We start from the raw sequence: 23,582 nt of genomic DNA, 5'->3' as shown, positions 1-23,582 counted from the left end.
AGTTCTGATATTACAGTGTCTTATTTGGATTAAAAATGCTGGCTGAGTTGGAGGTTTAGCAGAAGGTGTTTGGGAAATAGGGAAATGTCAGTCAGGCAATGAGTTGTCCATTTGTTTGAAGGTTGCCAACTTTGCAACAATGGAAGATGAAGAAGAGCTAGAAGAGCGGCCTCACAAGGACTGGGATGAGATCATTCCAGAGGAGCAAAGAAAAAAAGTAGAGGAGGAAGAGCGTCAGAAGGAGCTAGAAGAAATTTATATGTTGCCTCGAATTCGGAGTTCCACTAAAAAGGTGATCAAGTGAGATCAAGATAGGAAAGTGCTTCTTACTCTGCAAAGTACTAATTATTAAATTACTATGGAAGTACTGATTATTCAAGAAAGAGGCTTTACATTGTTGCCTTGACATGGGAGGAATATTTTAGAGTAAAATTCTCAGAGAAGGAGCACTCTGCATTGCTCATGAGTGCACCGGTTTGACATTTGATCTTTATAAATTGGTTCTTTGTGAGATGGATGGATGGGATTGGAGTTTGGCAGAAATGTGCATTTTCCTGTTGAGATTAGAACCAGTAATCCTAGCAACTTGGTTCTATTTGACCGTGCCTTTGACTTTTAGAGCCACCCTCCTTTTGCCTTTAAGTGTTTGTTCATGGCACTTGGTATAAATACTTCGTAAGAGATTATATGACCGCAAACAGAGAACAAACACATACTTCACAGCTTATAAAGCACCATTACAAGCTCCATCTAATTTAATTGTTACAACAACATTGATATAGGTAGAACAAGTTTTATTACCCAGTTTGTTGGACATAACAGATTTGGCCAAGGTCATAGCAAATGAATATTAGTAATAGTAGCTACCGTTGATTGAGCACTAATTGTGTGCCAGGCATAGTCATGTTATTGTGCCTATTGACTCATTTAAATCTTCATGAAAACCCAAATAAGAGGTACTGTTCTCCCCATTTTACAAATGGAAAACGTAAGCACAAAGGGGGTAAAGTAACTTACCCAAGGAAGTAAACATGAACTTACAATTCAGATAGTTTTATTCCACTTCACTTGGCATTACGTTTCAGTATATCTCTGGAAATGTGAATATCCCAAGCAGGTCTACCTTCATGATGTGAAATCTGCCTCCTTATTTTCTTAAAGGAAAATGGACGTGTCCGATAGGATGAAAAGTTCCGGGCACTAAAGAATTAAGATGGGCTGGCTTTGGTCCTTTGGCCTCTTGTGCTTGGCACTAGCTACAGTGTGACTTTGCCCTTTCAGGCTCAGACAAATGACAGTGACTCTGACACTGAGTCCAAGAGGCAAGCCCAGAGATCCTCTGCCTCTGAGAGTGAGACCGATGACTCCGATGACGACAAGAAGCCAAAGCGCAGGGGGCGCCCCCGAAGCGTGCGGAAGGACCTTGTCGAGGGATTTACCGATGCAGAGATCCGAAGGTTGGTGGAGGCTCTGCTGTCTCTCACTCGAGTGTGTTTGGAGGGTATGCTGTGAGCCGTGGGCTGCTGGGATTCCTGGCACTTAAAATAGGGAGGGCAGAGGCTGACAATCTGCAAGGAAGGCAGGAGACGGAATCCTTCCCTGAGTCTCCAAAATGGTTCTTCCCTCTCCAGGGTTTTCCTCGCCTGAGCACTCTCTTGTTGGTTGCTCAGCTCTTTTTGTTTTCTTCTGTTCTCTGGTTAGTCTGAGCATTTTCACAAAGGAAGTCCAGCCAAGAGAAAAGACATAATTGGAGGTAAACTTGGGCTGAGCCTTTCTTTTTTTTTCTTTATTTAAGAATAGGAATACAGGGATGCCTGGGTGGCTCAGTTGGTTAAGCACCCGCCTCTTGGTTTCAGTTCAGGTCATGATCTCATGGGTTGTAGGATTGAGCCCCTGTGTCAGGCTCTGTGCTGACAACACGGAGCCTGTTTGGGATTCTCTGTCTCTCACTCTCTGCCTCTCCTCAGTTTGAATTCTCTCTCTCAGAAAAAAAAAAAAAAAGATTAGAATGCACACATGCCCAAGTGTCTGTGTATATAAAAGAAATAGTATGAATGTAAAAAATTAAAACAGTATGGATAATGCTACTTTCATACCCTTGGTCTTCCCAGGTCACTTCCCATCAAGCAGATACCCATTTGGTTGTGGTTTGGTTTATTAGTAGTATACCCAACATACTGGTTCTGCATCCTTTTCTCACTTGTAACTGATGCTAGATGTCTGTGTCCATACTTAGTGCACATTTGTTGGTATGTAATTCGTACACATCTGCCCTCCAAAAATGCTTGTAAGCATTTTTTCCCCCACTTTGCATGATGTTTTTTATTTTAGGCTGAAGAAAATAGTATGAAGATACTTCATATCAATTAGTCCTTCCAAGTTAATATAAACTGTGAGGTCTTTATTTTCCCCTGAATTGTTATAACTATCCTTTCCTTCTTTTTTTTATTATGGAACAGTGTAAATATATGCAAACATTGACAGAATAGAGTATATGTCCTCTCATACTTACGATGTTATCATCGTAACCATTTTGAATTTGTAGGTAGTCTTATATGTATACCTTACATCCTCTTGCCTCCCTACCCTCAGTATTATTTTGAAAAGAATGTGGGGGCGCCTGGGTGGCTCAGTCGGTTAAGCGTCCAACTTCGGCTCAGGTCATGATCTCGTGGTTCGTGAGTTTGAGCCCCACATGGGGCTGTCTGCTGTCAGCACAGAGCTTGCTTCAGATCCTCTGTCTCCCCCTCTTTCTGTCCCTCCCCTGCTCGTGCGCTCGCTCTCTCTTTCAAAAATAATAAAATTTTTTAAAAAAGAACATATTCTGTGATAGTTGGACACAACGTTCTACAGATGTTTGTTATGCCTGTTTGTTTCCATGTTGTCTGAGTCTTCCATTTCTTTACTGATCTGCATGAATTGGCCCTTTTATCATAAGATGTTCTCTTTTTTTTGTCTCTCATAATGATTTTTGTCCTAAAGTTCATTTTAACATATCTGATACTGGGGGCGACTGGGTGGCTCAGTTGGTTAAGCGTCTGACTCTGGTTTTGGCTCAGGTCATGATCTCGCAGTTTTGTGGGTTTGAGCACCGAGTCAGGCTCTGCACTGGCCGCGTGGAGCTTGCTTAGGATTCTCTCCCTCTCCCGCACTCTTTGCCCCTCCTCAACTTGCACTGTCTCTGTCTCTGTCGAATAAATAAATTAAAAAAAAAAAATCTGTACCAGTGTTGCCACTTCAGCTCCTTTTGGATATTGTATGCACACTATCTTTTTCTCTTTTTTACTTCAGTATACTGTCTTTGAACCTAGGTTGTGTCTCTTACAGACAGTATGTAGTTCTATCATATTTTAAAAATCTATTCTTTCAAGTTTTTCATTTTGGAGTCTTTAATCATATTTGCATTTCATGTAATTACTGAGAAGTTAGAATTTATGTCTGCATTTTGCCATTTGTTTTCTTTATGTCTTATGTTTTGTTTTTTTTTTTTATTCCTAGGGCTACAAACTTTTGTGTTATGTAGGTGCTTTTTGGTATATCATTTTAATTCCCTTGTTTCTTTGTGTTTCTCATAATTTTCCCATATAGTTTCGTTTACTGTGTTTTCAGTTATTTTCCTAGTGGTTTTCTTGGAGATTATAATTAGTACCTTAACTTGAAACAGTTTTGTTTGGAGTATCATCAACTTAATTCCAGTGCTGTCTTAAAGTTTTACTCCAATATAGCTTTAATCCTCAACCCTCTTCTGTGCTATTATTGTCAAGCAAGTTATATTTTTACATGTTATAAACCCATCAACACAGTTTTATAATTACTGCTTTATGCAGTTGTTTTAAAAAATCAGCTGACAGAGCGGGAGGCTGTGCACCTGGGTGGCTCAGTTGGATAAGTGTCCAACTCTTGATTTTGGCTCGGGTCATGATCTCCTGGTTCATGAGATTGAGCCTCGTGTCAGCTTCTGCACATCTCCCACTCATGCTTGCTGTCTCTCTTAAAATAAATAAAACTTAAGAATGAATGAATGAGGGCCTCTGGATGGCTCAGTCGGTTAAACGTCTGATTTTAGTGATGTGGCAGATTACGGTGAGGACTATGATGTATCATGACATCCTGCTTTTTAGCTGTTGGGAGGGAAGCAGATGACACATGAGCCAGCATAGAACACAGTTAAGGGTAGAGATTTGTGGATCGATTGGATTTTTGTTTGCAGATAAGGTCGCACAGGAGGAGTCAGTAGAGTTTCCAAAATAGTTTTGCCTAAGAACTTTTAAATCATGTATTTACTTTGCCTTGTTCCCAGAAGTATTTGAGGCAGTCTTAAAAATCTTACAGTTGTGTTATTGACCAGAAAAGAATAAAAAATATTACCATGTGGAATCGATAGTAACAGTGTTGGACTGAATAGAGAGGTTAACCATATTGGAGTCTTATCCCAAGAGTTGTGGTGGTTGAATCATTTACTCCATATTGAACTCCACAAACTTGTACCTTCTAAAAAGGGTATTTTTAGAGTTAGGTCTCTGTTCTCTATAATGACCCTTTTCAGTTTCTTGCTCAGTCACTGAGAGTAAAATTGATCTTTACTTTGACTACATCTTTAGCACTCATTATTTTCAGTTGACAAGTTTCAGAGTCATTCAGCACTCTTTTAGTTAGTGGCAGTTGCAAGGATTGGGCTCAGTCTGTTTTGACAGTGTGTATGACGTGTTTCATTACAGGATGTGTTGTATTTGCATCAGCAGAGCTAAGAGCCTCTTTTTTAATGTGTTTTATTGATCCTGTTCTCAGGTTCATCAAGGCATATAAGAAGTTTGGTCTCCCTCTTGAACGGTAAGCTCCTTATCCACCTGTTTTTCATTTTTATTATGTAGCAGGGTTTTTTTTTTTGGGGGGGCGGAGGCACTACTTTCCATTTAGTACTAACGCTAAGAACATTTATTTTCCTGGAAACATTTTTTAACAAATATTAGCGTGTTGTGTGATTGTACACAGCCTTTTGGGGAGGGACGACAAAGATGACCATCTGAAGAGAGATTTTGCTGGAATGGAAGATGTAGCAAGTACATTCAAAACTGTAATGCAAAGAAATAATTTCCAGAAGCAATGCTCACATAATTCCATTTGAAAGAATATATGTAGTAACTATTTGCATCCTAGTTCTTATTCAGTAATGTAAATTTGTGATTTTGTAGTCTTCTTCTTCTTAATAGGGTGTCATGAGGATTAAATGCAAATAGCTTGAGACCTTTCCAGTTGTAACTTACTAAAGTTGACTGTCATTACTATTTCATTATTTTACGTGCATTCTGAAAATGAACTCAGAAGTTGGATTTCAGCAAGACTCTTTCAACCTAGTTTAGTACTTTGTCCAGAATTAGCAATATATCCTATAAATAATAGTACTGATTCGAAGGGAATACCAGATTCCTTTCTCTTATTCCTGATAAACTTCTGGAGTAGTAGAACATTACAAGCCTGTGTGTTTTTTGTCCTGTTTGGAGAGGAAGCAGTGACGTGTAGCAGTAGCAACAGTGAAACCAAGAAAGTCAGGTGCACCTTCTCAGGATTGTTGCTGATCCTCCAGGTCAGAATGCTGGTCTTTGAGCCTGGTACCATAAAAATCATCAGGGTCTGGGAAAGTGTGTCTAGCTCCTTCGGGCAGACTGATTTTTAGACGTTAACGTGTTTGCATGCTTCATGTGAGATCAGTGAAACATACTGTAGCAGTAACTGTACTTTGCTTCTAGGAATATTGTAATGAATGAGAGTAGGGCTGGAGAAAGGATTGTGAGCTTGTCCAAAGCAGCAGAGTAGTGCAGTTTTTGGCACTTGACCTGCTACCATTGTCAGACAGCCCATCTAGTTAGTAAAGGAAGCCGACTCCTTTCCCCTGTGTTTTTTGAAATTACTTTGTTTTGTGAACTACTCCAAGGCACAGTTCTTAATGATGGAATGCGTACATTAGCCCTGAGTCACTGTTGGAGGGCTCTTGGTGGAGCCTTGACACAACCAGTGAGGAAAGGAGAGAAAGATGTCTTTGCAGGAGCAAGCATATAGGGGACCAGGTGGTAGCTCATGTGACATTAGAACAGTGGCCACAGGGCCTTGATGTTGTCCCCATATCTGTCCTTCCTCAGGCTGGAGTGCATAGCCCGCGATGCAGAACTGGTAGATAAGTCCGTAGCGGATCTGAAACGCCTGGGTGAGCTGATTCACAACAGCTGTGTATCAGCAATGCAGGAGTATGAAGAACAGCTGAAAGAAAATGCCAGCGAGGGTAAGTCAGCAAGTCCCTGCCCATGGTTCTCCTGGACCTGGCACTTGGGAATGGGAATTGTGCTAAGGGGCTGGTTTTTGAAGAACAGACTTCTATCCCATGCATCCCTAATCCTTTGAGGTGTGTATTCTGACCTTCCTTTCTGTGAGCTCAGTGTTGTGAGATCCCAGAGCTCAACTCACAAACGAAGTTGATTTGCAGAAGGTGGAGGTAATGAACAGCGTGAGTGCTTTCTTCTGATGTTGCTCCAGAAACCTTAGATTTGTGTTAACGCTCTAAAACCCTGAGTGGGCAGAGCTGACTGTATACATCTGTATTTCAGCTACAAATGAGGACCTTGTTGACAACGATCATCTCTAATTATCTGGGATATACAAACATGAGTTGTGTTGTGGCAGACTTAAAGGGATTAGAGAATTGGAATAAATAAAATAGGAGATGAATATTGTAAACATTTCTGTTACAGCGAGATTTTCGTGGCACTAGAATTTGTTACAGTTATGCGTGACAAGTTATACCCTGTCAATGGTCTCATTTGCTGAGAGTAACGGTGCCAGCCTCAGAGGTTAGAACGATTACTGCGTAATCCCATACCTGAAAAGTGCCTATTAGCATGTTGTCTGGCTTGCAGTGTTAGCTAAGATCAGTGAAGAGGTATTTGTGCTTTAGATTTTTTTAAGGGCATTATCGAAAGTAGTAGAATTTTAAAATATCTTCAGTCAGATGGGGCGCCTGGGTGGCTCAGTCAGTTAAGTGTCCAGTTTCGGCTCAAGTCATGATCTGATGGTTCGTGAGTTTGAGCCCCCTGTCAGGCTCTGTGCTGACAGCTCAGAGCCTGGAGCCTGCTTCAGATTCTGTGTCTCCCTCTCTCTGTGCCCCACCTCCACATGTGTGCATGTGTTCACACACGCTCTCTCTCTCTCTCTCTCAAAAATAAATATTAAAAAAATTAAAATATCTTCAGTAGAGTCAAAAATTTCTTTAGATGTCTTTTCCTTTTTTGTGAAAGAAACTTAAGTGGTTTGGACAGTGATCCCAGTTCGTGTTTTTATAGCACTCAGAATACACCCAAGAATAAACTTTAAGTTTACAGTGTTTTCTTTTTTCATTGTAATTGTTGTGAATAAATTTTACATTCACAGGGTTCAAAATTTAAAAACGGGTACCCTGTTTCTTGTATCTTTCTAGAAATAAGAAAATACATATTACAAAAAATGAATAGATGATATTTTCCCCCTTATTCCCACAAAAATGCAGCACATGTTCTGTACCTTGCTATTCCTATCTCCCAGTATATTTTGGTGAGATTTCCTTGTAACAGTTCCCTGCCTCCCACATCCCTCTTTTTTGATTCATGTTCTCATTCTGGCTCCGGTTAATTGCTTCCTCCTGCCATTGGGTAACTTGTTCCCCCTATCTGTATTTGCCATGAACTCTGGGTTCAGGATGACATTTCTCATTCAGATGTAAGATTGTCGATAACTCTTTCCTTAAGCGGGAAATTTTTGTTCCTAAAAAAGCTAACATAATTATGTATTTGTCTTATCCTACATTGGACACATTTCTGAATATCGATACCAGTCTTACTCCTCAAAGTTTGATTTCTTTGCTTTTTTTCATCCCACTGGCTCTGGGCGGTCAAAATACTGTGTTTTAAAATTATTTGAAGTTCTTCTTTTCTCTCTGCTGTTAGCTCACCCACTTAATAGCGCAACCCCTTTAAGTTTCATTTATTTTCAACTTTCAGGGGTTGCTTTTCTCATGTTAACTTAACTCTCATTTACATGGTCCAAAGCTCCAAAACTCTGAAACAAGTTTCATTTAGAGAATCTTACTTTCATCCCAGCCCCCAGTCCTGCTTTCTTCTTCCGCCATAGGTCGGTGTTTCTAATAATACTTTAGGGTTTATCTTTTTACTGTTTCTCTGTAAGAATTTCAGTGTGTGTGTGTGTTTCCCCTGTTGTGTTCCTCGTATTTTCACGTGCGGAGATCACTCCTTGCTTTTGCAATTGCAGTGCTCCGCCATGTAGTAAATGTTAGTTCGGACTTCATTGTTCCCGAGCAACAAATATTTGGGTTGTTTTTAGTCTTTGGCCATTTTAAAGAAAGCCACAGTGAATTTGTAGTCTAATGGATATGCTGTTTCGTATCTCTGCCAGCGTATCTTTTGGATTGGTTTCTGGAAGGGGTTTGCTGGGTCCTGGGGAAGTATGACTTGGTTGGAATTTGCTAAATTCTCCTCCAACCGTCTGGTACCATTTATACTGCCACCAGCAATGGATATTGGTGGTGTTTACAGGCCTCACAAACAGGATATTGTCAAATGGTTGGGTTTTTGCCAAGATGATAGGTGAGAAATGGTGTCTTGTTTTTCTTTTAATGAGTAAGGTTTTTCTAAGAGCCATTTGTGAACCACCCATTTTCTACTTTGTTTTCTTTTGAGCTGTTGGTCTTAATTTTTAGGATCTCTTTTTCTGATGGAAGTTCCTGGTTTTCCCCTATAGTTTGTAATGTGTCTTTTTACTTTGCTTATGGCATTTTAAGAAAACTTAAATTTTTTATATAATCAAATGTATCAGTCTTTTTACCTTACTGTGTTTAGGTTTTGAGTCCGTTAAAAACATTTCCTCTACTCCCAGAATAAAAAGGAATTCACTGTGACTTTTTCTCCTCTTGTATGATTTCATTTACTTTTATATCTCTGACCCACTTGGACGTAATTACCCAATTTTATTTATTTTTTGTATGGTTACTGTATATCTCAATACAATTAAAAATGATTCATCTTTTTCCCACTGCCTGATTTTTATTCTTTTTAAGACTTGCATAATCTGTTACTGATATACCATATGTTAAGGGACATTCAGCTGTATAATCTTTTGCTTTACAGTGTTGTGGTAGATAATTGTGTATGCTTTCCATTTTGCACCATTCTCTCCCACCAAGCATTGAATGAGGGTGTTGGTCTCTTGGTCTCACCAACATAATTTTCTCAAATTTTTGAATTTTTCAACATGATAGGTCAGAAATGGCGGGGCGCCTGGGTGGCTCAGTCGGTTGAGTGGCCGACTTCGGCTCAGGTCAAGATCTCGCGGTCCGAGAGTTCGAGCCCCGCGTCGGGCTCTGAGCTGTCAGCTCAGAGCCTGGAGCCTGCTTCCGATTCTGTGTCTCCCTCTCTCTCTGACCCTCCCCCGTTCATGCTCTGTCTCTCTCTGTCTTAAAAATAAAAAAATAAACGTTAAAAAAAAAAAATTAAAAAAAAAAAAAAAGAAATGGTATGCATATATATTTAATTTGCATTTTTCTTCTTGTGAGTGAGGTTGAGTATTTTTCAAATGTTTAGGAATCATTTGTATTTGCTTCTCTGTGAGTTGTCTCTGTCCTTTGCCCGTATTTCTGTTGTAATCCTTTTATTTTAAGGTGGGGAAACTGATACTCAGCTTAATAACTAGAAGTGAGAATGAGAAAAGGGAAGGGAGGAAGGGGTACTCTGTGCAGATTTGGGAATAAATCCAGATTTCTGAGTTTTAGAGAAGTGCCTTTCCCACTTCCTCACATTCTGTTCCAACTCTCTTCTGTATTGGGAATAGCATTTGCAAGTGAATTCTAGTGGGTTACAGAAGAGTATCTAAATAATGGTTTATAATCATAGCATCATTTCATCAACTTGAATGTTAACAAAAAAGAAATCTTTTTTTCAGGCTCTGAGCCATTTTTTTCTTTCATAGACAAGTGTCATCATCTTGTGCTGGACTATGACTAGATTTGACTGGGTTTCATCTTTAATTCTAGGATTATTTTAATCTGGCACTAGGGCTAAAGAAGTCTTTCCATGACACCTTATGTTCATCATTTCAGTTGGTATTAACTTGATCTACTTTTTTCATGGAGAAGATCATCTTTGTAACACTGGAGTTTCCTTGAGGCTCCTAGGTGGCTCAGTCGGTTAAGTGTCCTACTCTTGATGTGGGCTCAGGTCATGGTCTCTCAGTTTGTGAGCTTGGGATTCTTCCTCTCCTCTTTCTGCCCCTCCCCTGCTTGCACTCTCTTTGTCTGTCTGTCTGTCTCTCTCTCTCTCAAAATAAATAAATAAACATAAAAAAAATTTCAAGTTTTCTTGAATTGTTAAGAGGATAGTTAGAAAATGAAAGAAATCAGTATTACTATTCATCCTTCCAAATCTTCTTTTTTACTTTTAATTTTATAACCAAAGTATAAAACAAACAGGAAAGTTAAAAGAGAATTATAAATACCAGTGGATTAAAAAAAAATCCTAAATCTTAAAAATCTGAATTATTTGGAGGTTACTTTATAAACATTAATTGAGAAACTTTTGATTTTAGATTATATCTTTGAACTATAACAATAAGCCACAGATCGATTTCTAGTGAATAAGAGTTGGAACTCCAGCAAATTCTCACTTAACTGATGTCAAATTGGTGTTCTTCAGGGAAAGGACCAGGGAAAAAGAGAGGCCCAACAATCAAAATATCTGGGGTTCAGGTTAATGTGAAATCCATTATACAACATGAGGAAGAGTTTGAGATGCTGCATAAATCTATCCCCGTGGACCCTGAAGAAAAAAAAAAGTGAGTCTATCCTGTGCACACGCATGAGTGGTTGTGTTGTAAGAAAGTGGATTTGGGGTTAAGTCATGGATTGTCAGGTCATGCTTTCACTGTCTTTTGTAAAATGCATCAGGATACTTTGTGTCCCAAATTTGAAAGGGCCCCCCTCTCATGTCCTCCTGTTTTTGAAATCCCTCTAGATACTGCTTAACCTGTCGAGTGAAAGCTGCACATTTCGATGTCGAGTGGGGGGTAGAGGATGATTCACGTTTACTCCTGGGAATTTATGAGCATGGCTATGGAAACTGGGAGTTAATTAAAACGGATCCAGAGCTTAAGTTAACTGACAAAGTAAGTAAATCTGTGATGCTGGAGATTTCCAGATTTGTTGAATAATACATATTTTTTGATAACTTATTTTTAACTATTTTCTGGGGGGTGGGGGATCAAATTCGAAATTAGTACAGTAGTAAATTCCTGGGATTTCTTTGTTTTGGGGAATATTACCATCTTTGGTGGACTGGGGCACTGTTACATAGATGAAGATAATAGCCAGGTGAGATTTTGGGGAAATCACAGGAGAAATCTTAAAATTCTAATTCTTCTTGAAGGTACATCAAATGTCATTGCAACAAATACCAGGGTAAGATTATTAGTAATACAAGGATTCTTCGGCCTTAATTGTTGGCCGCTTGTTTAAAACTGTATTTGAAGCAGTCGTATTTCCATTCTGCACACAGAGTGAGCCACACCTTGGTGTTTTTTGTAATGGGATTAAACCTTGGCTGTACGTCTCCCACAAAATCGAGCCTCCCACCCTACCCGTTGCAGTCAGGCTACCAGACAGTGAGGCCGTGCTCAGAGCTGTAAGCAGGGAAAGCTGACTGGCTCAAACTTTAGTAGGACGCGCTCCACGTTGTGCTCCTGGCAGGGCTTTTCCTGGCACGTCAAACAATGCTCATCCCACGTGTGGTGTTCTGAGAGGGTGACAGCACCCTGCCATAAGCACTGAGACCAAATCCAGTCTGGCCCGAGAGGTCCCACCGTGGTAGCAGGGACGGACCACGTCCTGGCATAGCTCAGTGCTCTCCGGCAATGCTCTAAGAAGCATTTTCAATCTAAAACGAAGCTTTAACCTAGCTCCAGGGATTCCCTGCTCCTGGAAGGAGGAAATCCACGACGGCTGGGATGCTCTAGCAGATGAAGCCAACAAGCCCCTCCTACCTGAGTTGTTCTACCCTGTTAACAGCACAGGTAGGAGCCAGTGGGAGAGCTGGATTTCTCCATCCCATTTTGTAAAACGAGAACGGCTCATGAGGGATTTTCAGTGACCGGGAGCCATGGACGTGAGATAGGATCTGAGGTTTTATCTGTATTTCGGGTGGTTGGGGAGGGAAAGGACTGCTCAGTTCTTTGTTGTTTCTGTGTATCTGGATCCACTAACCGGGACATGGGTGGTGGCGGGTGCTTCTCTTCCTTTCCTGTTGAAGATTCTGCCCGTGGAGACGGATAAAAAGCCGCAGGGGAAGCAGCTGCAGACCCGGGCGGACTACTTGCTGAAGCTGCTCAGGAAGAGTCTGGAGAAGAAGGGGGCTGTGACGGGCGGGGAAGAGGTGAGTGGGGCAGCCGACCGGGCATCCTTCAGCGGGCCGAGGCTCCAACCCTGCAGAATTAGGTAGGAGAAGGGATGCTTGCCCTCTCCAGGAGGTACATTCCATAGTCAGGTGTTGCTTTTGAGGGTGCAATAATGATGTTTTGGTTGGTAATAATAGAAAAGTTCATTCGGTAATTGACCTAAACATCTTGGCACCTTTCTTACAAGCCCACTGTCCTCCAGTATTGCCTCAAAATAGTCCTCACCTCTCCCAGCCCCACTCCAGACATATGCTTTTACTGTTTCTTTATGCTGCTTCCTCAATTTTGGAACAGGGTGCCGGTTGTTGTATGAGTACCACCAGGTTTACCTGGTGTAGCTAACTCTGGGCTGCTTGAATGATGGGTCCCGTAGGTCTAATGGATGGTTAGTGGATTCGGTGGATTCAGAAACTGGCCTTCAGTTAGGACTGCCTTACCTGCAGAATACCAGGTGAAGAATACCAGCAGAGTTGCCAGTGAACTCATCTAAACCTTAATCTGCTTTTATTTTCCCAATTTTTCATTTCAAATGAGAATCACAGTGAGGAGGAGAGAGGTTACATTTGGTACTAGCAGCCTTTGTGGGTGCTGGTTCCTAGTCCTCTGAGAGCTCTGCCGTTTGCATTCGTTTCCCTGTATTATAAACAAAACAAATTTTATATAAAGTCACATTTCATTTCTGATCATTTTTAATATTATAGTGTCATAAGTAGTGCCATTCTCCAGATAGCATGTTGAGTATGAAGTGTACATTAGGTTCTGGAGGGACAGATTAAGTCATGTTTATATATGTAGATTTCTGAACCATGTTGGAGTGGATCCATATTTTAACCTTTTTCCTAATATTTAGATAGAGTGTACTTCTCGATTTTCAAATGTCACTGTTAGGTCTCACATTAAATTTATTGGTATTTTTGTGCATAAAGGTGCTTTTCCTTCTTCTGTATTCTATCTTTAGTGTGAATTCCAAATACTGGAATCCATAGGTTCAAGGATGTGGAGGCTTTTATGTGGCATAGGGACCTGTATAGGGCCTACACGACTGTTCTCCTTTTTTTTCCCCCAGGTAGAATAAGTTGCATGCTTTGAATTGCCTTTGAATCTTCTCGTTTGAATTGTATGACTGCTCCTGCTCCGAAGAGTCCTAATGTTACCTGGTCATGCTTTTTAAGGGACTTGATTTGTGGTTTTAACATCATTTTCTCTCTCTTCCAGGCCAAATTAAAGAAGCGGAAGCCTCGAGTAAAGAAAGAAAACAAAGAGCCCAGGCTGAAAGATGAGCATGGGATTGAGTTTTCATCACCTAGACACTCAGACAATCCATCGGAAGAGGGAGAAGTAAAGGTATGCGGCTGGATTTCAGTTGACAGTTTGCTTGTAGGCTACATTTATTTTGCCAACTGGTATATATAAAACCATTCAAGATGTGTTTGGTTTATATGCAGAGTCAATAAAGTGAAAATAGAATCTATATGTCTTTGCTTAACCCATGAGAGGGGAATCGGTTCATTTAAGTCGGCCATTGCAGAGTCCTAGATAGTGGAAGTAAATGAAGGGACCCGTGCAAGGTGAAGTGATAAATGGCACATGACACCAAGCCTTGCGGTGAGAAAGGTTAGGGAGCGGTAGGGACTGTGGCTCACTAGGGGCCTTGTGCCTGATGCTGAGGGGCAGCGGCTCTGCTGTTCAGTGCGTCGTGGGCTAACAGAACGCTTCTGTGGGTCAGGTTTGGCCCGGGGCCTGGCAGCTTGTGAGACCTCTGGCCTGAGCAAACTGAAAAATTGGTCGCATTTGGTGTGTTGTTTCAGGGAGTAACAACTTTATGGGATTTTATGTCGTTTCCCTTTGGGTGTGATGGTACTTTGAGATTAGCTCCAAGAGGATCAGCAGTGAGTGCAGAAAGTGGCATGGGTTTGTCATGCATACGCGAATTCAAAAACTAGCAACCTTGACAGTTACTAGGTGGTGGGTATATAACATCTCTGGGCCTCAGTTTTTTCTGTCTGTAAAATGGGAATGGTAATGCCTCTGGTTGAAGGGTTGCTGTGAGAATTAGAGAGATGTGAGTCAAGAGCATCTGCGGCTCCAGGCCTAACTGGTTATTTATCATTGGGGAGTTTAGAGTTGTGTGAGTGCATGCATTAAGGCTGTAAGCGTGAAAACAAGCTTCCAAGTGTAGATGTAGTGATGAACCAATGCAGACGGTTGCTCCTCTCTCTAGAAAGTAGGCGAGTAGATACAAAGTTTGTGGCTAAAGCTCATAGCTCTGTTTGTTTTCTAGGATGATGGCTTAGAAAAAAGTCCAATGAAAAAGAAACAGAAGAAGAAAGAGAACAAGGAGAACAAGGAGAAACAAATGAGTTCTAGGAAAGACAAAGAAGGGGACAAGGAGAGGAAGAAGTCAAAAGATAAGAAAGAGAAGGTATCAGTGTCCTTCTACTTACTGAGATACCCACAGCCTCTGAAATTTCTTCTAGGATTTAGAATGGGGTTTGAGGGTCCGGAAATCATCGTCTCTTTATGGGCACATCTAAGAAGGAAAGGTGGGGTTGTCAGGGGGATGCTCGCACCTCCTCTTACAGAGAGGGGAATGTGCAGTTTGGGTTTTTTTTTTTTTTTTTTTTTTTTAAATATAGAAGGCCTTTGATCTCTCATAACATTTCAGAGGGGAAGTTTTGAATGACATAGGACAGGTGAGACAAATCTGCATTCACAGGTAATGACTTGAAATGTGTTCTTACGTTCATGGTAGAAGAATATAATCCATAGATGAATTTGAATATTTGACGGGTTTAGGAGTTGAACCAAATATATCCAATGAAGTGTTTAGAGTAGAAATGGATGAAAAATGCTACTATTCTAGAACCTTTGCTTTGGGAGTTTTAAGAAGTTAATTCTAAACCACAGACTTCTGGTAGAGTGTTGCTTGTATGCTTGCTGACTTCTGATGAAATTATTTTGTAATTCACTCTTAATCATTAAAACATACAAACAAATATCTACTATAATCCCATCATCCAGTGATCTCTGTAGTAGATTTCTTGATGAGTCCCTTTTGAACTTTTGTTTTATACGGATGAGTATAAAATGAAGATCAACTCAGACTCTTTGGGTAGTCCTTTCTCCCAAATTCAGCAGTACATCAGAAACAACATTCCAAGTGAATAAGTGTTAAAATCACTTTGAATAAAGAAGGTTCTGTTTGGTTATATATCTTGGAAGCAATTTAAGCTTCCCATATTGAAATCACTTTGAAATTTTTTATGTTAGGAAAACCTGTGCCAGATACCTTTGCATCTGTGCTCCCGCAGAAAGATACTCAGTTTTTTTTTTTTAAGTGAAACATTTCCAAAATAAAAGCACGAGGAACAGTGTACCAAACATCCACTCATCCACCTCCCATGTATAACTGTTACCAACATTTTTTCATGTTTATTCCAAGTGCCTTTTGTTTGGCTGGTGTATTTTGTGTTTTGTGCACACCTTACCGGCACTGTTGAAGCCCCCTCCATTCCTTCTACCTGATTTCCTGACTCTGCCTTCCTGTTTTTTCCTCTCATGGTTTGAAACCTTCCTATCTGTGTTTTTATACTTTTACCATGTATTAAAGAATCGTAAAGAAAGCATACTATTAGGTTTTCAAATGTTCATACGTGAAGTCAGTGTATAAGTATGTATCTCCATCCTTCTGCATCCTTTCATGGATAAATGAGATTTATCCATGTGGATTTGTGTGCATTTCAGTCATTTACAGTACTAAAGTTAATACAGATTTCTTGATCAAAGTGTATGTTCATAAGCTCTTAATAAAAGTTGCTACATGATACTTTACAAGAGCTTTGGCAATTTATAATCTTAGCCTGTTGATGACGTTTTTGTGCATTTTATGGTGAGGGGATAGAAGCCAAAATAGCATTGTTCTGAAGCTGAAGTTATAATTGGTTTTTTGGAGAAAGAAATGGAAATGATGTGTGATTAAGCCATTTGTTAATTGTGTAGATTTGATTACATGGTGTTTCTGAAGACTTCATCTTACCCTTTTTATAAACTGAGTCCGTCACATTTCCCCACTGGAGTGATGTGACATAGGTAAGAAGTCCAGCTTACAAGGCAGGATTGCACAAATGACAATGATTCCTTGTAACTCTTTTTTAAAAGCCTAAAGGTGGTGATGCCAAATCTTCAAGTAAATCAAAGCGATCTCAGGGTCCTGTCCATATTACAGCAGGAAGTGAGCCTGTCCCCATTGGAGAGGATGAGGACGATGATCTGGACCAGGAGACATTCAGCATAGTAAGTCTTAAAATTGAGGGGTGCTGGTGTGTTTGGCCACAGTGCTTGCCGTGGCTCCGTCTTTCTCAGGTCAGCCACACAACCGCAGTTGGCCTGAGTGTTTGTATATTACTTTGGAACACATTGCTTCTACTGTCTAAAGACCTTTTGCTCTGGAACAGGCTGGAAGGAAGAGATTTTCTTACTCACTCTCTGGGGAGAGAGTTTGGGGGATCGATTTCATATCTTGTGCTCCCACTCAGAAAGGCTGCAAGCGGCCCTTAGAGGCATTTGGGAAACCCTAGTGTTAACTGAGGTAACATTTCCTAAATACTTTCTGTGTGCCAGCCCCTGGAGTTAACCTACTGTGTTGCAAAGGGGACTGTTTCTGTCACTGCAGACTTTACATTTGAGTGGGGGAGATAGTCAGATAGGCACACAGATTGTGCTTGTGCTACTGTGATGGGGACGTGCGGGAGGGACAGCAGATTCTCTGAAGATCCTGTGAGAAGGGGAGCGGACCCAGGCAGGGGCTATTGGGAAGGCATGTTTAAGGAGGTGATGTTCAAATTGGGTTCTGAAGGAAGAGGAAGAAGTCATAGGAGACGAGGGCAGAGAAGAACGTGCCAGGGCAAGGCAGCAGCATGCACAAAGGCTGTGTGACAGAACTGCCTATGGTGCAGTAAGGGGGTTACAGAAGGCCACTGTGGCTTGTGTGGTGAGAACAAGGGGACAGCATGACATGAGACGCGGCCGGGGTCCTGGCTGAGTGCACTGGAGCAGTGGTGAGCCTGGTGTTACCTTCCATGCTCTGTACTGCGGTGCTAGGGGCTAAGTCACGGCCCAGGTCTCGTGTGGGATTGGAAACAGTCCAGTGTGTCCTTAAGGGCGACTGTAGCCCCTCACCGGAGCTGCAGGTTCTTCACTGGACTGTGTGCTCCATGAGTCCCCTCACCTCCTCTGCCCAACCTTGCATAAATCATAGCTCGCTAGAGCAGTTAATTCAGTCTCAAAGAGAACCTGGTCTTCCAAATCTCAAAATACTCCTGCTGTGTGGCAGCAGAGGGTAGGATACTGACCTCATCCTGTAAGGTAGTCTTCTCGTTACTCCTGTCTCTGTGTTCCCCCAAATCTATACACACATATCTATTTTTTATTCTTCCTTCTCATTTATCTTACTCCTCTGTTACTGTTCTGCCCTGAGCTCTCTGATGGGGACTACTTTCTTATGTCAAGTACACTTAGGTGTAAGAAGTGTATCTGAAGAAGTATCTCTAAAGTAAAAGATACATCAGTATTTGAGTATTTAAGCTATCTGAAAGGGGTAAGTTCACTGTACAGCCAGCCATCTGATCTGTATCCTGGTTTGTCCTTAGCCCAGTATTTCTGAGAGGAAACCCCAGCTAGTGCTTCTGTGTACCATTTTCGTTTTCAGAATGATCTTACATATTGGCTCTTTTAATTGTGCTAAGGATTATGAAATCCTTAAAAAATGTAGAAAAATGTAAAGAATACGAGAGACATTGATACAGGTACCATGAAGCCTTGTCAAATGTGAGTTTTTAAGACTGAGGGTAAAGTTGAAGTCCCTGGTGTTTCTGACTCTAAACCCACACCTCTCCTTTCTTACCTCCCCAGGAATAAGGGTGGTTTTAGGTCCAGTTGTCATTCTTGTGCTTGGTTTGAGAGTTTTAGGACTTTAGTTTGTCTATAAAGACCATAATGGGTCACATAAACAGCCAGGCACTGTTTGTGTGCATTTAGGTCTTTTTCTCCACAACAATCTTATGAGGTAGGTAGTTATCTCCACTCTACTTATTAAAAAATAAGGTAAAGAGAGTCACATAAGTTGTCCAGTGTCACCACAGTTAAGATGTGGCACAGAGGTTTGACCCAGACAGTTGGGCATGAATGCCTGGGTTCTTAACTGTTCTACTGCACAGCCTCCTAAGTTCCATACGCAGCACATTATCTTGCTCTCCGTATTCAAAGACTTGATATAAATGCCACGCTGTGTATGTCATGTAACTTGATTTTCCTCTCTCAGCATCTCTATTTTTTGAGGTTTATCCATGTTAGTAGTTTAAACTTTTGGGGTGCCTGGCTGGCTTAGTTGGTGTAGCATGCAACTCTCGATCTCGTGGTCTAGAGTTCAGGTCCCACGTTGGATGTAGAGCTTGCTTAACAAAAAAATTAAAAATTAAAATAATTTTTTTCGTATTATTCTGTATTAAGACTTCTATAATTCATGGTTTCTCCTGTAGATGAACCTTGAGGTTTTCCAAATGTTTACTACTAAAAATAGCAAAATTGTTTTAAATATTTTATTAAAAAAATTTTTTTTAATGTTTATTTATTTTTGAGAGACACAGAGACAGAATGCGAGTGGGTTAGGGGCAGAGAGGGAGGGAGACACGAATCCGAAGTAGACTCCAGGCTCTGAGCTGTCAGTACAAAGCCTGACGCGGGGCTTGAACTCACGAGCTGCGAGATCATGACCTGAGCCGAAGTTGGATGCTCAACCAACTGAGCCACCCAGGCGCCCCAAAAAATGTAAATATTTTCATTTACACATGTAAACGTTTCTCTAGTTCTGGGTCTTCCTAGGGCTTGCATGCACACCCATCACTTTCCTAGGTACTGTTGAATTAACCTTGAAAGCAATTATGGAGATTTATACACTCCTTTTCACAGTGAACTTGAGTTCCAGTTGCTTCCCAGTCTTAGAAACACTTGGTAATTTCTGACTTCCTAATTTTTGCTTATCTGAGAAGTATGAACTATTGATCAGTGGCATAGGTGAACACTTGTTTTCGTATCTGTTAGGCATTCATGTTTCTAATGAATTGCCTGTGCATATCCTTTGCCTATTTTAGGGTAATTTGTTTGTTCTTACCTTTTCTATAGTGCCCTTTATACGTTCATGATAATTTGTTACTCATAACAGTTGTTCTAGGTATCTTCCAGGTTGTGGTACACTTTTCTATTTTGTGTCCTTTTTCTTAAAATTGAGGTATAACTCTGAAAAGTAAACAGAAGGAATTATCACAGAGTGATAGAAGTTTGTGGGGTTTTCATCATTCTGAAATGTCATGATCTTGTGCCTTAGTAGTTTGTTGTGCCAAGTATCTAAGCCATTGACAACCATTTTCTATGTGTCCGAAAAAGTTTTCTTGAATTATTTTGTGGTAATTTCCTCCTAATTCTTGGTTTTAACTTTATGGAACTTTCTGTTTTGGATATTGAACTCTTGGGATGGTTCCCAATATTACTACCTTTTTTATTTTCCATTTCTGCTTTTTAGATTCTACTTTCTAGGAGATGCCCTTCACTTTATCTCACATTATGTCTTTTCTTCTTCTTTTTTTCTTTTTTTTTTGAGAGAGAGCACAAGTGGGGGAGAGAGGCAGAGGAAGGGAGAGAAAGAATCTTAAGCAGGCTCCACACCCAGCACGGCTTAATGCGGGGCTCAATCCCATGATCATAAGATCTTGACCTGAGCCGAAATCAAGAGTTGGATACTTAACCGACTGAGCCACCCGGGCATGCCTCACATTATTTCTTTCAGGCTTTTTACTTCTCTTGTCATGTTTTATTTCCCAGATCTCCCCCCCCCCCCCCCACCCCTTCATGGTTCTCTTGAATGTTTTTATATTTCTGTTGAATTTGTTTTCCATCATTCATGTTAGATATTTTTTCAAATGGCTTGGTTATCATTGTCTGCACACATATTTAGGAGTAGGGGCCTAGCCATCTGACGTGGGTGGAGCCTGATCAACTTTGAGTGCTCACCATGGGTGATGTGGTAGGGCTGCTGCCTTGGGAGGCTTCCAGTGTGTAGTTCCTCCTCTTAGATGGTCAGATTTTGTGGAGAAGAATCCTCCCATCTCCTGAGTGGAGGGCGAAGGCCTGGCTGTCTTCATTCTGGAGTCTGGGAGGCAGAAGGCCAGGTGATGGCTCATCTGGTGTGCATATGTCCATATGCTCCTGTTTCAGTGTGGCAGCCTTGCCTCTTGGCTGTGCCCACGTAGCCCAGTTCAGAGACCTTTCCTTCATACTCTCCAGAGAATAACTTCCACATCTTTTGCTGGGCAGAGTTGGAGATTTGGGCGTCTCTTGTGACTCTGGGTATCAGTTACTTCTAAGCATTGTTGAAAAAACCCAATCCTTAGTTTTCACCCTCTCCTACTTGCAGAGGTGTCTAGAGAGACTCTGGGGGGAATTTTGTAGTATAAACCAGGTTGGTTCGCCTGTTAGGTCTGTTGAGTGATTTCCCTTGCTGCCAATATTTTGTGGCTCTTGTTTTCTCTCTCATTTTCCCTTGTCTTTATGGGCTTATCTCTTTTTAAGACCCTCCCTTTACTGTTGTGTTAGTGGAGTTGGGCAGGAGGAGAAAATCATTCTGGTGTTTAGCCCACCATCTTTATCTGGAAGCTACCCACGTAGTTCCTTATAAGCCTGAAGGACTTGTAAATATTTTATCCTGCAGTTTTAGATAGTTTAGATGGTGGTGAGAAGTTTCTAGGTTAGGTCTGTAATTTCGCTTCTCCTCGGATCTTCACAATGGACTTAAGAGGCATTATCATGCCCCTGTTGCAGGTGAGGAAACAGAAGCATTTTGAGCTATAATAAAGGAAAGGTGTAGAGGTCTTCACTCTAAGAGATGCTGTTGGGACCTGCACCTCAGGTTTTCCTGACTTAATACTTACACTTGTTCCCCTGACTCTAACCCATTCCTCCTCTAGGGTAACATGGCGTGAGAGTGGGCCGGGTTTTCTCTGGGAATTTAGGGCACAGGAACCAAAGACAAGGTGTCTTTGCTGCAAGTGTTTTATATCTCTACTCTGTTGGCCTGTTCCAGTGCAAAGAGAGGATGAGGCCCGTGAAAAAGGCACTGAAACAGCTGGACAAACCCGACAAGGGGCTCAATGTGCAGGAACAGCTGGAGCATACCCGAAATTGCCTGCTGAAAATCGGAGACCGGATAGCCGAGTGCCTTAAAGCCTACTCAGACCAGGAGCACATCAAACTGTGGAGGAGGTGAGTGGCCTTGGTCTCAGAATGCCTTGTTTGATTTGACAGTGTAGGGGGGGGGGGGGGGGCGGAATCTGTTCTTGTTTTATAAAGGGTGACATAACCACCTAATGAAAATCTTTCCCCCAATAAAAATCATCTATTGGCAACATACCTGCAGGCTTCAATTTCATTTTCCTGCAGTAGGTCATTCCACTGAGACCAGTCTTTGAAATAGGTAGGATGATGTCATTATTTTACAAGAGAACAGCAGGAGTACTGAATTTGCTGGCCTATTCTCAGAACAAGGACTTGGTCTGTAAGCCTGGAAGGGATAAAAATCATCTGGTCTCACTACTTCACCCACCTCAGGGTGCTAGTCAGATATAAAAACTATTTGATCAGTTCTTTACTAACACACGAGGTGAAGCAAAGGTTAAAATCACCAGAACTGTGATTTCTCTATCCTCTCTGATAATTAAAAAGAACGCTAGTAGTCATTTGTATTAATACAGTTTAATACAGAACTTCAGTTTTTAAGGCATATCATGGCTCGTATATATTCATTTATGTATTCACTTAACGATAATTTTACAAAAACAACTGGAGTGTCTTCCTCAAAAATCATTGTAACACTGAGTCTCTAAAATCCACAGTCTTTGAACTCCTATACTTCATGGTTAATATAATTATTTAGGTATAATATGCCCAATCTCAGTGGATTGGTTTTGAGTGAAAAATAGATTTAAGAAAACTTCGCCATGATGCTATCTGTAGTATGCTTCACAGCCATTAAAAAGATATTAAGCTTCAAATGTTACTTTTATTCCCCTTTATGCTGTTAACCAGCTTCTTCCTGTACCTAGCTAGCCTCTGGGATGTATTTCTACCCAACTTAATCTCTGTTGGAAGATAACAAAAGGTCATCCTAGTACATAGTCTGTGAAGCTAGGATTCCTCCTGTGACCTAGGGCCTGTCTGTGTTTAATTGTGCCAGGTACTGTGGTCCTGGCTAACAGTAGTTCGTAAGAAGGTCTTTGTCCACTCAGAAGAGACGGCCCTTGATGAAGTGGTGATTGTGAGACCATGTGTGTGGTAGGTGTTCGAGAAGGAGGAAGGGCCTGCAGAAGAGCAGTCGGAGGAAACTCTCTGAGAGGCAGGCGAGTGGGCATGGGCAGGGTGGACTTGCTCAGATGAGGAGAGTTTTCCGGCTTTGGCGAAGGCTTCAAAGTGAGACAGTGAGAAGGGGGGCTGGGAGGTTTTTAGGGTTTAAAGGCAGTTTGTTAAGACCACTGATGGCTTTGCACCTGATGCAGCAGGTTTACTACTTAGGGAACCCGTGGTTCCTGTGGGTGGCGTGACCTGGTGAAACTCTTCTCTTCAGTGTGTGGAGAGAGGTGAGACTCCTTTTCCAGCTCACTGCCAGTACCCCTGCCTCCTTGTTCTAGACACCTGTTTTGCCCAGCACTCTCCTGTTCACTGTAATGCCTTGCTGGGGTGGATGGGGTGGAATTACAGTGGAGGCGCCCCTTGGGAGTTTTCAGGAAGAAAGGATAGACTTTGTGGTGACAGCTGGGAGGAGAAGGGGCAGGAGCACGGAGATGCCCGAGTGTATGGAGGTCTCCACCTGGAAGATGGTAATGACGGGTTGGGTGGCAGAATCCAGGAAGTGCAGAACGTGGAGGAAGACTCCAGGGCTTTCCTGAGTGCCAGTGAAATAAGGGATTTTAGCTCGGAAACAGAGCCTTCGTCTCCAGACCCCTCAGTCAAACTCTGTGGACACGGCATCTGAAGGAGTGTTAATGAAACACAGACCT

The 23,582-nt window shown here is 41.4% G+C and overlaps 1 protein-coding gene across 7 annotated transcripts in view; it reads left to right on the top strand.

Annotated features, from left to right (window-relative positions):
* CHD2 (chromodomain helicase DNA binding protein 2) overlaps window positions 1-23,582 on the top strand; it is a 124,173-nt gene that overhangs the window by 82,023 nt on the left and 18,568 nt on the right. For 6 of the 7 annotated variants that reach the window (XM_049614060.1, XM_049614058.1, XM_049614056.1 and 3 more), the window contains 11 exons: window positions 122-292; window positions 1,282-1,457; window positions 4,789-4,830; window positions 6,138-6,277; window positions 10,728-10,866; window positions 11,046-11,196; window positions 12,336-12,458; window positions 13,696-13,824; window positions 14,762-14,902; window positions 16,639-16,773; window positions 21,614-21,792. In XM_049614060.1, coding sequence (XP_049470017.1) covers window positions 122-292; window positions 1,282-1,457; window positions 4,789-4,830; window positions 6,138-6,277; window positions 10,728-10,866; window positions 11,046-11,196; window positions 12,336-12,458; window positions 13,696-13,824; window positions 14,762-14,902; window positions 16,639-16,773; window positions 21,614-21,792 — 1,526 coding nt within the window. The remainder of the gene's footprint in view (window positions 1-121; window positions 293-1,281; window positions 1,458-4,788; window positions 4,831-6,137; window positions 6,278-10,727; window positions 10,867-11,045; window positions 11,197-12,335; window positions 12,459-13,695; window positions 13,825-14,761; window positions 14,903-16,638; window positions 16,774-21,613; window positions 21,793-23,582) is intronic. The other variant, XM_049614059.1, reaches the window with a different exon arrangement.

This window comes from Panthera uncia, assembly GCF_023721935.1.
Source record: "Panthera uncia isolate 11264 chromosome B3 unlocalized genomic scaffold, Puncia_PCG_1.0 HiC_scaffold_1, whole genome shotgun sequence".
NCBI classification, from domain to species: Eukaryota; Metazoa; Chordata; class Mammalia; order Carnivora; family Felidae; genus Panthera; species Panthera uncia.
This window is presented reverse-complemented; position numbering and strand designations above follow the sequence as displayed.